General features: G+C 42.7%; 1 protein-coding gene across 1 annotated transcript; it reads right to left on the minus strand.

The window, feature by feature from the left end:
• Nucleotides 1–443: 443 nt before the first annotated feature.
• LOC110506367 (histamine H3 receptor) lies at nucleotides 444–2,574 on the minus strand. The gene is made up of 3 exons (XM_021585938.3): nucleotides 2,153–2,574; nucleotides 1,776–1,942; nucleotides 444–1,589 (listed from the first exon to the last, which is right to left on the minus strand). The coding sequence occupies exons 1-3, from the start codon at nucleotides 2,487–2,489 to the stop codon at nucleotides 693–695; spliced, it is 1,401 nt and encodes a 466-aa protein (XP_021441613.3). The 5' UTR covers nucleotides 2,490–2,574; the 3' UTR covers nucleotides 444–692.
• Nucleotides 2,575–14,521: the final 11,947 nt, after the last annotated feature.

The following is a 14,521-nucleotide window of genomic DNA, read 5'->3' on the forward strand; positions in this document are numbered from 1 at the left end:
TTTTGAGTCGGTGCACTGAAGTGCAAATGAGGGGAGATTCACATTTGTTTACAGAATGACTCACTGAGTGCTATGAAAGACAAGGTTATTATTAAGGGTGTATTTTTAGAAACACTATTTTGGTTGTGTTTTCTACCATTCAGTATGGTATGGTCAATGTATTTAGTTGTGACTCGTGCTTAACAAATGAGTTTCAATTAGCTATCTACTGACTGCTGCTGTTAACCAGTTTCATGTCATCCGTTGCTAGGTGACTGTTCAATGGAGACAGGCTCTCGTTGGTGGCCAGAGGAATCATTTTCACAGCTGGCAACATGTTTTTCTTTGTCATTAAGCTAAGAGTTGGTGCCTATACTATATAAAGGCTAACATACTGTGTTACAAGGTTTTGAACACTGGTGCCAGATGTCTAAAGTAGATGCCAGGAAAATAAACAGTGGAGGTGAGTGGCTGCATGTATTTATTGTTCAACGTAAAACAGACATTACATGTGTTCTAAAATAACTAATACACGTAAGATCTGCAAACACGCACATACTACACAGAAATACAAGACAATAGTCATGGTGACCATCTGTACCCAGTGTTGTGCAACACTCATACGACCTGTCCACCTACGTTGACATGAGACAACTGATCAAGTGTAAAACTGTCAAAACGAGGCCATAGTTGTCAGTGCAAATTGGTCATGCTTAATACATTTGTTCAATATACTGTGGCTGAATTTTAATCTTGGTGGTACAAAGCAGTTTTCTGAAAGCCTTTCTGAAGCTAGTGTGACACAGCGGGTAAAGGACAGGGTTGATGGAGGAGTTGACCCACAGTAGCCAGAAAGAGATTTCATACAGGTAGTGCTGGACACACTGGGCATGACACGCGGCACGGATGATCATTAAAAGTGTGTAGGGAGCCCAGCACAGGCCAAATACACACACAATCACTGCGAGGGACTTGGCAACCTTCTTGTCCTTTGAGAGACGGAAACGACTGGCAGCTACTTCAGACCGGCTGCGCTGTTTACTGAACGAGTGCTCCGTAGCCTGGAACCGCGTCCTCCTGGAATGCTGGACCACATCACCCACTTGCAGTGGAGGAAGGTCCAGAATACTGCGGTCCTTACTTCTCTCATTGTTGCTGTTCCCAGTTACTGCTGACACTTTAGCAGTAGATAGAATACCTCCTAACCTGGCAGAATTGTTTGGGATGCTTGGAGCTTCACCTTCCACTGGTCTGACGAAGAATACATGCTGAACTCCAGCTTTCAGGGCCTCCATCTCACTGTCCCCAGGCCCCTCGACAGGCTGCTCATCCCTCACCTGGTTCCGCCTCCTGATGTTGATGTAGATGCTGATGTTGAAGTACATGACAGTAACAAATGGGGTGAAAAACTCAACAGTGGATGCTGTCATCAAGAAATACCAGTTGAAGTAAAACTCTGCGTGGCACTCTTTGTCGGGCACCACGCTACTACCAGCGATGTACTCCCAGATAATGATCGCTGGCCCATAGAGTAGGAAAGCAGCCAGCCAAACACTCAGCATCTTCAGAACAGCCTCCCGGGTCACACCTTTCTGACACCTGTAGCTCACCTGATACAGAAAGAAAGGAATGGTGGAATTTTTTTAATGGAGTGTACACAGGTTCTTGATGCACTAAATACAATATTTCAGTTATCATTTTTGATATGGCTTTACATTTCATTGCTCCCATCACTAGCAGGCAGTTGGAAATGAAACCTGCTGCAGGAAAGGATAACCGTGCGTAAATGCTCTCACCGCGCTGGTGACAGATATAAATCTGTCGAAGCTGATCAGGACGATGTTGAACACTGATGCCGTGCATAAAGTATAGTCCACCACCAGCCATATCTTGCACAGACCTCGTCCGAGTCTCCACTCGCCGGTAATGACATAGGGGATATACGCAGGAATGCAAAAGCCTCCTGCAGGTGGGATGGAACACAAATGTTACGCACGACTATTAATTAAACACGCATATGAAACGCGTTTTAAAATATTTTGGCAACATAGAACATTACAGAGAGAAAATATGTATGGGCAGCAGTTGCTTATGAATCATGCACAACAGTATGTATACCTTCACAACAGTGGCACACAATGCATTTGCTCACGCAACACATTTACGCACTCACCAACGAGTAAATCGGCAATGGCCAAATTAAAAAAGAAAAAGTTCCCTTGAGTTCGCAAACTTTTCTCCACCACAAAGGCTAATATTACAAGTGCGTTGCCTAGCACAGTGGCGAAGACCAGAAGCGTCATGAGCACGGCCAAGAACACCGAGGTAGACGGAGAGAATTGTCCATAATGCGAACGCGGGTTCGCAGGCATCTCCATATCGCCAAGCACTGTGGCGTTTCCCTGGGTAACCACAGACCAGTTGAGCATCTCATTCGATTTCCAATGCGAAGTGACGGCCATGGAAGATCCAGCACCCATCAATAAAGATTCGGGTTGCATGGTCCCCATTTTTTAAAATTATATTAGCTTAACCAGACAACTTCAATAGCATGTAAAAGCTAACATGTTCGCGTGAAGACTGAAAACGAGGAGGAAAATACAGTTTTTATAGGCTGCAGCCTACATAAAACGAGAGCTGCGTTTTTATTGGTTGTTTTGCAGTGCATGTGAGAACTGAAAAAAACAGGACATATGATGCCTATCTCCTACGTCTGTCTGAGCAGACATTTTATAAAGACCGTGAAATAAAGATTAGAATTGTGAATTCCATAGAATACACAACATTTGAAAGCATATTGGTGTTCTGTATTTCTTTCTAAACATAACTTTTGCTTTTAGAAAATATGAATTTCCAAAGCAAAAATAAATGAAAATTTCTGAAAGGTATTCCTGGAAATTATTATTTAAAAAAAATCTGATTTCATGTTAATATTAATATTGTGTCAGAGCATCTGGCTATACTAAACAAAAATATAAACGCAACATGCAACAATTTAAAATATTCTACTGAATTGCAGTTCATCTGGAAATAATCTACGGATTTCACAGCGGGGTCCACGTCCCTCACCAGAGCTGCCACCGCGGAGTAATGCCCACCCAGACCCTCCCCTATAGGTTCAAGTTTTGTGGCCGGGGTCCGCACCTTTTGGGGGGGGGGAGGGGGTACTCTCACGCCCTGACCGTAGAGAGCTTTTTATGTCTCTACTTTTGGGTTGGTCAGGGTGTGATTTGGGTGGGCATTCTATGTTATTTTTTATGTGTTTGTATTTCTTTGTTTTGGCCGGGTATGGTTCTCAATCAGGGACAGCTGTCGATCGTTGTCTCTGATTGAGAACCATACTTAGGTAGCCTTTTCCCACCCGTGTCTTGTGGGTATTTGATTTCTGTTTAGTGTTTTTCACCTTTCAGGACTGATTCGGTTATTCTCTTTGTTATTTTTGTATTTAGTGTTCAGTGTCAATAAACAAACATGAACACGTACCACGCTGCGCTTTGGTCCTCACCTTCTTCCACCAACAGCCGTTACAGAACTACCCACCACCAAAGGACCAAGCAGCGTGGTGAAAGAGACTCCTGGACAGGTGAGCAGCGCTATTTGGACTATGAGACAACCTGGGAGGAGGTAGAAAGGTGGTCGGTCGATCCAGGGAGAGTGCCGGAGCCCGCCTGGGATTCTCTGGAACAGTGCGAGGAGGGATACCAGAGAATGGAGTTGGCAACAGGAACACGGCTGGCAAGGAAGCCCGAGAGGCAGCCCCCCTAAAAAAAATTGGGGGGGGGGGGGGGGGGGGGCACACGGTGAGTGTGGCAGAGTCAGGTTGGAGACCTGAGCCCACTCCCCGTGCTTACCGTGGCGAGCATGGGATTGGTCAGGCCCCGTGCTATGGGGTGATGCGCACTGTGTCTCGGCCAAGTATTCACAGGTAGGTGTGCTCGACGCCAGCGTCCCGCATTTGCCGGGTGGAAACTGTCATCCAGCCAGAACAGGTGGGGCCAGCTCTGCGCTCGAGACCGCCAGTGTGCCTCCAAGGTCCAGTGTATACGGTGCCTCGGTCACGGAAGAGGCCTCCTGGATGTCTCCCCAGCCTGGTGAGTCCTGTGCCTGCTCCCAGAGCCAGGTCTCCTGTGTGTATCCCCAGCCTGGTGAGTCCTGTGCCTGCTCCCAGAGCCAGGTCTCCTGTGTGTATCCCCAGCCTGGTGAGTCCTGTGCCTCCCTCGAGCCCGGAGCTGCCAGAGTCTCCCTCGAGCCCGGAGCTGCCAGAGTCTCCCTCGAGCCCGGAGCTGCCAGAGTCTCCCTCGAGCCCGGAGCTGCCAGAGTCTCCCGCCTGTCCAGAGCCTGCAGTGCAGCCTTCTGTTCCAGAGGCGCCCTCCGTTCCAGAGGCGCCTTCCACGAGGGCCGGGGTCGGCGTTGAGGGTCCCCGCTCTAGCGGCGTTACCTAAGTGGGCCGAGCCAGAGGTGGAGCGGGGTCCACGTCCCTCACCAGAGCTGCCACCGCGGAGTAATGCCCACCCAGACCCTCCCCTATAGGTTCAGGTTTTGTGGCCGGAGTCCGCACCTTTTGGGGGGGGGGGGGTACTCTCACGCCCTGACCGTAGAGAGCTTTTTATGTCTCTATTTTTGGGTTGGTCAGGGTGTGATTTGGGTGGGCATTCTATGTTATTTTTCTATGTGTTTGTATTTCTTTGTTTTGGCCGGGTATGGTTCTCAATCAGGGACAGCTGTCAATCGTTGTCTCTGATTGAGAACCATACTTAGGTAGCCTTTTCCCACCCGTGTCTTGTGGGTATTTGATTTCTGTTTAGTGTTTTTCACCTTTCAGGACTGTTTCGGTTATTCCCTTTGTTATTTTTGTATTTAGTGTTCAGTGTCAATAAACAAACATGAACACGTACCACGCTGCGCTTTTGTCACGTTCTGACCTTGATTTCCGTTGTTTTGTATTTATTTAGTATGGTCAGGGCGTGAGTTGGGTGGGCAGTCTATGTTTGTTTTTCTATGTTTTGGGGCATTTCTATGTTTTCGGCCTAGTATGGTTCTCAATCAGAGGCAGGTGTCATTAGTTGTCTCTGATTGAGAATCATACTTAGGTAGCCTGGGTTTCACTGTGTGTTTGTGGGTGATTGTTCCTGTCACTGTTTGTTGTCACAGGATAGGCTGTATAGGTTTTTCACGTTCTGTTTGTTGTTTTGTAGATTTAAGTTATTTCATGTATCGTTCATTTTCCATTAAAGAACATGAGTGACCACCACGCTGCTTTTTGGTCCGCTTCTCCTTCTACAGACAAACGTCGTTACAGCTTTGGTCCTCACCTTCTTCCACCAACAGCTGTTACACTCTGTTGGTCACAGATACCTTAAAAAAAAGGTAGGGGCGTGGATCAGAAATCCAGTCAGTATCTGGTGTTACCACCATTTGCCTCTTTCAGCATGACATCTCCTTCGCATTGAGTTGATCAGGCTGTTGATTGTGGAATGTTGTGCCACTCCTCTTCAATGGCTGTGAGAAGGTGCTGGATATTGGCAGGAACTGGAATACGTCGTCGTACACGTCAATCCAGAGCATCCCAAACCTGCTCAATGGGTGACATGTCTGGTGAGTATGCAGGCCGTGGAAGAACTGTGACATTTTTAGCTTCCAGGAATTGTGTACAGATCCTTGCGACATGGGAGTGTGCATTATCATGTTGAAACATGAGCTGATGGAGGTGGGTGAATGGCACGACAATGAGCCTCAGGATCTCGTCACGGTATCTCTGTGCATTCATATTGCCATCCATAAAATGCAGTTGTGTTTGTTATCCGTAGCTTATGCCTGCCCATACCATGACCCCACTGCCACCATGGGGTATACTGTTTACAACGTTGACATCAGCAAACTGCTCGCCCACACGACGCCATACATTCTCTAAAACGACGTTGGAGGTAGCTTATGGTAGACAAATTAACATTCGATCATCTGGCAATAGCTCTGCTGGAAATTCCTGCAGTCAGCATGCTCCCACAACTTGAGACATCAACAACTTGTGTAGTGTGACAAAACTGCACAAATAGAGTGGCCTTTTATTGTCCGCAGCACAACGTACACCTGTGTAATGATCATGCCGTTTAATCAGTTTCTTGATATGCCACACCTGTCAGGTGGCTAGATTATTTTGGCGAAGGAGACATGCTCACTAACAGGTATGTAAACACATTTTTGGGCTAAATTTGAGAGAAAAAAGCTTTTTTTTGTGTGTGGAACATTTCTGGGATCTTGTATTTCAGTTCATGAAACATGGGACCAATGCTTTACATGTTTAGTTTATATTTTTGTTCCGTGTAGATTCATTGTTCTCCACATATGGTGAAACACTCAAAGTGCATGGTAAATTACAGTATTTTCTATGCTCAGTGACATTGTGGACATTGATGTACAGAAACCTTAGCTTATGGACCAGCTTCAGACTGGAACTCAGGAGGACCGTTGCAGCTTTCATCTATGTACTATTGAATGGAGACAGGTTTAGTTTTTTAGAAAGAGTAAAAAACAAGGGGGCTGGAGTGCACGGCTTTGACCTGACATGGGGACCAGTGGTCGAGTGCTATTTTTGTAGGTGCCGGAGTAAATTTCACATTTTTATTTTGTCATCGTTTCTCAATTAACCAACATCATTTTTAGAATGGACATACAATGCATCATCCAAATTGCAGATTGTCTATGCTTACACACAGTGGCTCAAATAGGGCTAATTTTCTGTTTTTATAAAATCCTAAAACACCAAATTAGGTCTACCTTATTATAAATTAGGCCAGTGGTAGGCAACTAGACATAGCTGCGGGATGGATGGTCAGGCCGGAACATAATTATAATAATTTGTACACTGCAAATTGTATTTGAAAATAATAATTTCAGACCTATATTACTTTGAGACACAATCACATATATCTCTTTTTTTATTTGTGGGAATACTTTGGAACAGACACGACACAGCACTACACCACTGTTGGTGACCGACATGAAACAACTTAGGAGCAAAATATATATAAAATTGTCACATTGTTGACAGAACCGCAAGCAGCAATGAAAAGTGCAATTTTGACAGATGAAGTACATGAGTACACTCTAAAATTGTTTGGATGACCCAACTGCTGGGTTACAGGCATTGGGCAACTTAGTGGGGTTGTTTTCTTTAAAAAAAGAGCAAAGTTGGGTTGTTGATGCTGTGTTATTATTAAGATATGATCCAGTGGGTCAGATCAGAAGGTAGGCATAGCTTAGTAGGGACGTGGCTTTCAGATATTGTTATTTTTGGCTACTTGTGAGAGTAAATGTCATTGCTGTTCCTCTGTTCTGTTGTATTCTTAGCACATAAAAAATTGTTGGCACTAATTTATGTCCCCCCTCCCCGTCTTCCTATCGTAAAACTTCAAAGAAAATACAATTTCAGATAGTAAAATTTAACTTATGTCCCTCTACTTCTCTCTCTCTACCCCCTCCCCCTCTTCCTATTGCATAATTTCAAAGAAAATTATATTTCATGCAGTTTAGAAGCTTTTATCAGGCTTACAGAAGTGTATATGTTCCTTAAGAGATAATGCAAGTCCCAATGTTGGGATAGTTACCACTTTATTACAATATGTAATAAATAATCTCAATATTATTAATATTAGAATATGTAATATGCTAAAATATATAAGAAACGTTTAAAATTGCAGTGTACAGTCGTGGTCAAAAGTTTTGAGAATTACACAAATATACATTTTCACAAAGTCTGCTGCCTCAGTTTGTATGATGGCAATTTGCATAAACTCCAGAATGTTATGAAGAGTGATCAGATGAATTGCAATTAATTGCTAAGTCCCTCTTTGCCACGCAAATGAACTGAATCCCCAAAAAACATTTCCACTGCATTTCAGCCCTGCCACAAAAGGACCAACTGACATCATGTCAGTGATTCTCTCGTTAACACAGGTGTGAGTGTTGATGAGGACAAGGCTGGAGATCACTCTGTCATGCTGATTGAGTTCGTATAACAGACTGGAAGCTTCAAAAGGAGTGTGGTGCTTGGAATCATTGTTCTTCCTCTGTCAACCATGGTTACCTGCAAGGAAACATGTGCCATCATCATTGCTTTGCACAAAAAGGGCTTCACAGGCAAGGATATTGCTGCCAGTAAGATTGCACCTAAATCAACCATTTATCGGATCATCAAGAACTTCAAGGAGAGCGGTTCAATTCCCGTGAAGAAGGCTTCAGGGCACCCAAGAAAGTCCGGCAAGCGCCAGGACCGTCTCCTAATGTCACGTCCTGACCTTTAGAGATCAAATTTATGTCTCTATTTGGTTTGGTCAGGGTGTGATTTGGGGTGGGTATTCTATGTTCTATTATTTGTATTTTTATGTTTTGGCCGGGTAGGGTTCTCAATCAGGGACAGTTGTCTATCGTTGTCTCTGATTGAGAACCATACATACTGTGATTAAACAAATTGGTTTTCCTGTTTAAGTATTATTTTAGTATTTTGATACTTTGTGCAAGGCAATTCATGAGCATTAAAAAATGTGTGGATGGGTCCTTCCGAGTGGCGCAGCGGGCAATAAGACACTGCATGCAGTGCAACCTGCGGTGTTACAGATGCTGGTTTGATACCCATATGTGTCGCAACCGGCGCGCCCGGGAGACCCACCACGGTCATGATACACTAGCACAGGCTGCGGCGCAGTGAAACACCGCTTCCCATTCAAATCAATGGAAGGGAGGCGGAGAGGGCGGGGGACCTGTGGGAGGCGGTGAAAAATAAACTTTTCCCAACTGTGCAAATCACCAGCGGTGTCCGCTGGATGATGACCAATCATGTCGAGTGGTTCCCATGACGAATTTGACTCTACGCGACCCAAGGCTAGAGACGTTCTTCAGCAAAGATGGCTGACAAAAATGATTTTATGGTAGTACATGTAAGTGACTATAACGTCATAATGAATCATGCAAAAAAAATTACAATTGAGAGCAATATCGCAGTTAATGTAGAGACAAACGATTATGTATATTTTTTTAAATCATAAAGTTAATTTACAAATATCGCGATTTAGCAAGCTAGCTGTACAGCTAGCATTAGCCAGATAGCTGGCTAGCTTTATGGGTGTTGTGACATTAGTATGATATTGTAATTCTGGTTGTTTAATGTTTTAGGGACTCCTGAAACAACCAGCAAACCAGGTTGTCATCTTGTGAAACAGAATCTAGCTAGCTAAAGCATTTACTGCAAATTGAATGTTCAAATTTGTAAGCTTGTCTTGCTCATATTTGCCAAGCAGATTAAATAACGTTGTATATATATGTTCTTGCTTATTGTGCAGTGGAGGATAAAAATACCTGTAAGCCTATGGATGTGTAGCTAGCTATGTAGCCGATATGTGTATGGAACCAAACGTTTGGTATACATATTAGTTCAGAGCATAGCTATGAACCTCCGCTATCATAGCCAGTTGTATCAATTTAAAAACTGTCTGAATGACATTAATGAAGCCTATGGATTGAGTAGGACATAATATTTTTGTGCAAAGGATGCAAGTCGTATATACATGTAGTTATTACTATGCATGCGATCCTCTTCAAAAGGGGAGACACTCTAGACCCAAACTGTTACAGACCTATATATATCCTACCCTGCCTTTCTAAAGTCTTCAAAAGCCAAGTTAACAAACAGATCACCAACTATTTCGAATCCCACCGTACCTTCTCCTCTATGCAAACTGGTTTCTGAGCGGGTCATGGGTGCACCTCAGCCACACTTAAGGTCCTAAACAATATCATAACCGCCATCGATAAAAGACAATACTGTGCAGCCAACTTCATCGACCTGGCCAAGGCTTTCGACTCTGTCAATCACCGCATTCTTATCGGCAGACTCAACAACCTTGATTTCTCAAATGACTGCCTCGCCTGGTTCACTAACTACTTCTCAGATAGAATTCAGTGTTTCAAATCGGAGGGCCCATTGTCCGGACCTCTGGCAGTCTATGGGGGTGCCACAGGGTTCAATTTTCGGGCCGACACTTTTCTCTGTATACATCAATGATGTCGCTCTTGCTGCTGGTGATTCTCTGATCCACCTCTATGCAGCCGACACCATTCTGTATACTTCTGGCCCTTCTTTGGACACTGTGTTAGCAAACCTCCAGATGAGCTTCAATGCCATACAACACGCCTTCTGTGGCCTTCAACTGCTCTTAAATGCAAGTAAAACTAAATCATCACTACTCTGGACGGTTCTGACTTAGAATATGTGGACAACTACAAATACCTAGGTGTCTGGTTAGACTGTAGACTCTCCTTCCAGACTCACAATAAGCATCTCCAATCCAAAATTACATCTAGAATTGGCTTCCTATTTCACAACAAAGCATCCTTCACTCATGCTGCCAAACATACCCTCGTAAAACTGACTATCCTACCGATCCTCGACTTTGGCGATGTAATTTACAAAATAGCCTCCAACCCTCTACTCAGACTACATCCAATTTGCTATCTCAATGCCATCCGTTTTGTCACCAAAGCCCCATATACTACCCACCACTGCGACCTGTATGCTCTCGTTGGCTGGCCCTCGCTTCATATTTGTCGCCAAACCCACTGGCTCCAGGTCATCTATAAGTCTCTGCTAGATAAAGCCCTGCCTTATCTCAGCTCACTGGTCACCATAGCAGCACCCGCCCGTAGCACGCACTCCAGCGGGTATATTTCACTTGTCATCCCCAAAGCCAACTGTCAGAGCAGCTTACCGATCATTGCACCTGTACACAGCCCATCTGTAAATAGACCACCCAACAACCTCATTCCCATATATATATATTTTTTGCTCCTTTGCACCCCAGTATCTCTACTTGCTCATTCATCTTCTGCACATCTATCACTCCACTGTTTAATTGCTAAATTGTAATTATTTCACCACTATGGCCTATTTATTGCCTTACCTCCCTAATCTTACTAAATTTGCACACACTGTATATAGATTTTTCTATTGTGTTATTGACTGTACGTTTGTTTATCCGATGTGTAACTCTGTTGTTTGTGTCGCTTTGCTGTATCTTGGCCAGGTCGCAGTTGTAAATGAGAACTTGTTCTCAACTGGCCTACCTGTGTCACAGAGACCCTTTTTATGTCTCTATTTGGTTTGGTCGGGGTGTGATTTCAGGTGGGCATTCTATGATTTTGTATTTCTATGTTTTGGCCGGGTATGGTTCTCAATCAGGGACAGCTGTCTATCGTTGTCTCTGATTGGGAACCATACTTAGGTAGACCCTTTCCTCCTTTCAGGGTAGGAAGTTATCTTTGTTTGTGGCACTAATGCCCTGTAAGCTTCACGGTTGTTTTTTTGTTTGTTGCTTTGTTGGCGACATTTTTAAATAAAAAGGAAAATGTACGTTCACTACGCTGCACCTTGGTCTTCTTCCAGCAACGGCCGTGACAACCTGGTTAAATAAAGGTGAAAAAATATATATATTGTAGACTGTACATTTAATATATTCCCTGATAATGTACTCTACCTTGTCAAATAAAGGTGCAGTTCAGGTATGAATGTCTTTGAGATAATTGTTCAGTCATATCCAATACCAGGAGTATCAAATTCCAGTATTTGAATGATGCTCTGTCTGCATGTGTGCATTACAATCATACACTTCAACAGTGTTTACCAATCTTGGTCCTGGGACATCAATGGTTACACATTTGTAACTAACAGACTAGAAACAGGATTTAACTAGTTAAAGGCTGATTTGTAATTCATATATTCAGAAATAGATTTGTTTTAAACAGTACACAACACTTCCTATGCATCATGTAAATACTCTAAAACCGGCTCATCTCAATATCTAATGCCCTTCATCTGCATTGATCTGATAAACACAGGACAGGTGTAGTATTTCATCAAATGAGAGACTTAATTTCAACCAGTAGAGAATGTGAAACACTTTATTGAAAGAAGTTAATTGTCCAAGTGTTATAAATACATGCATTCATATTATAATTAGTAATTTTATAAATCCAAGTTCAATCTGTCCGTCAATACACATCTGTTGAGAATAATAAAGACAAAGGAAGAAAGATGAGATGGCAAGAGAGGTGTAAAAGACAGGAAGGGAAAGAGGTAAGAACATAGGAGCAGGGATATGATTAATGAATCACCGTGCTAACCAAATATTCTCTCATTACATCACAATTACAGTAGTGTCTTGTCGGCCCGAAGGTGAGAGAGCGAGAAAGAGCATGTTTAAGCCTTGTTTTTATTTTTTATTCTAACATTGTTACTCATATTAATCAGGTGAAATGCAAAACTAACACAGCTGATATAACCTAGAGGATTTAGGAAGAGGAGGGATGAAGTGAAGGAGAGAGACTGTTCTTGAGAAAATAAGGTAGTTAAAGGCAAAACAGGAATCTGCGGCTGCGGAGTACTTTATGCTGAAAAACATGAACGGACACACGAGGACAAAAAAATATAGCGTAGTTAAACAAATAATTAAGTGTCTTACTATTGTCCATGGTTGGCCCTCTTGCCTATTCTTTGAAGGTGGAAGGAGGCACAGTAATACACCTGAGCCTGCTTACTGCACAACACAATCCATCAATCAGATTGAGACATGAGTGTGCAGGTAATAGGGTGTCTAATTGTAGAAGGTGAAAATCTCCCGCACATGGATTGCCTCTCTTGTTGCTTTGTTGGACCCCATCCTTGAAACATCCTGCAGAGCAGCAGGCTGTACAGGAATTTCAGTGATGGGACAAGACTGTAACTACCAATTGGATGTGACGAAAAAAAAAAACACTTTGTGGATGGGTATGATTTGTATGTATACAATGTATAATAGTAATATTTAATATGACAGAATCGGGTAATTTTGTATACATTTATTAACATTTGCATCGGGCCACTTCTGGGGGGATTTTGGTAAAATGCAGGCAAAATCGGCACTTTGGCTGATTCTGAGCAGTCATTCATTTTGATTGCGACACCCGATACCGGACTGTTTCAATCAGTTCCGGCCACCCGGACGAAGGCCGCTTCAGGGCCGATTCCTCATTGCTGGCTGGGAACCCAACTGTCTGGGTTAAAATAACCCAGCTTGTGTTCTGTCCAGTATTTACCCTGCGCTGGGCTACCAAAAATAAATAAATAATTGGGTTGTTTCTTACCCAGCAATTTTTTTTAGTGTTGGCTACTTGGGTATGCTGTCAGGTGGCTGAAGCAGCCTAAATGACAGCCCATTGTGAACGCCCTCAGAACATGTGTTCCTTACACATTAAGGTCTCAAAAAACGATAATTAACACATACTGGAATATTGTCACAGGGGTTTATAATTCTGTTAGATGAATTTAGTTCTTATGTGTCATTAACCAATTCAATTAAAACACTCTGTCCGTTTCTAAGAATTTGTAAGGTTCTTATTTGCATAAAATGGACAGAGACCAGTCACCAAAATTAGCCAATAGCGTTTATTCTCGAGAGCTCTGGTCATAATACCATGTACATAGGTTTATATACCTCACATTTCGTCATAAATGTCCCTCCTCCTCTCAGATACAATGGCAATATAGTTCACAAACCTTCTCACATTGTCTGCCACCTGTTAAACAATCTACTACAAGCCCAAGGTCTCTCCCCTCCCTGGGTGGGGACAGAATGTCCTGTAAGGAACACAGTATTCCAGCCGGTCTGACGATAGCTCCATTCGTTTCTAACAAGGAACAGAACGTTTTTGTTCTAATTCTTGACTAAAACTACACACATTATATTCAATCTTATGATTATAATAAGATTCATACAGTGACAGAGTAGTATTCTGTTTAGTTATAGTTCTACGTTAAATGTATACATAATTTAGTCATTATTCTTAAAAATCCCATAACAAATTCTCAAGAAAATAGATATGAACATTCTATCTTTCAACTCAAAAGGCCTCTATTTGCCTCCTTACTGAGGATTTATTTTCTACATCACCAGCAAGTTCACATTACCCCTTAGAAAATAAAATAAATCTTTGATAGTAGTGTCTAATGTAATTGTTAATAAATATGAATGGACCAATTATCTATATATCATATCTGTTTTTTATCTGATCTAGTTGATTTCACTTGAAAAACTCTTAAATGTTTCTGTTGACACCTACTGGACAAAAGTATGAACTTCAGGCACTAGGGCTGCATCTCGAGTATTTTACATTTGTTTAATTCTGCATGTCAATAGTCAAAGGAAGACCAGGCATTTCCTTTGTATATACATGTCTCTTATTTAACATATTATCAAAGATTCTTGACAATTTGTGATGCATGTTACTTTTTATAATTTTTTACTTTAGAGGGCCACCATTGTTCCTGTTCCCAAGAAAGCTAAGGTAACTGAGCTAAATGACTACCGCCCCGTAGCACTCACATCCGTCATCATGAAGTGCTTTGAGAGACTAGTCAAGGACCATATCACCTCCACCCTACCTGACACCCTAGACCCACTCCAATTTGCTTACCGCCCAAATAGGTCCACAGACGATGCAATCTCAACCACACTGC

This window comes from Oncorhynchus mykiss, chromosome 26 (assembly GCF_057628025.1).
Source record: "Oncorhynchus mykiss isolate SJ-2025 chromosome 26, ASM5762802v1, whole genome shotgun sequence".
Taxonomy (NCBI): Eukaryota; Metazoa; Chordata; class Actinopteri; order Salmoniformes; family Salmonidae; genus Oncorhynchus; species Oncorhynchus mykiss.

Excerpts from the sequence above, each read along its gene's own strand:
- LOC110506367 (XM_021585938.3), bottom strand. The coding sequence starts at position 2,489 with ATGGGGACCATGCAACCCGAATCTTTATTGATGGGTGCTGGATCTTCC. Across the intron at positions 1,943-2,152 it reads CATTGCCGATTTACTCGTTG|GAGGCTTTTGCATTCCTGCG; the intron begins GTGAGTGCGTAA and ends TCCCACCTGCAG. Across the intron at positions 1,590-1,775 it reads TTATATCTGTCACCAGCGCG|GTGAGCTACAGGTGTCAGAA; the intron begins GTGAGAGCATTT and ends TTTCTGTATCAG.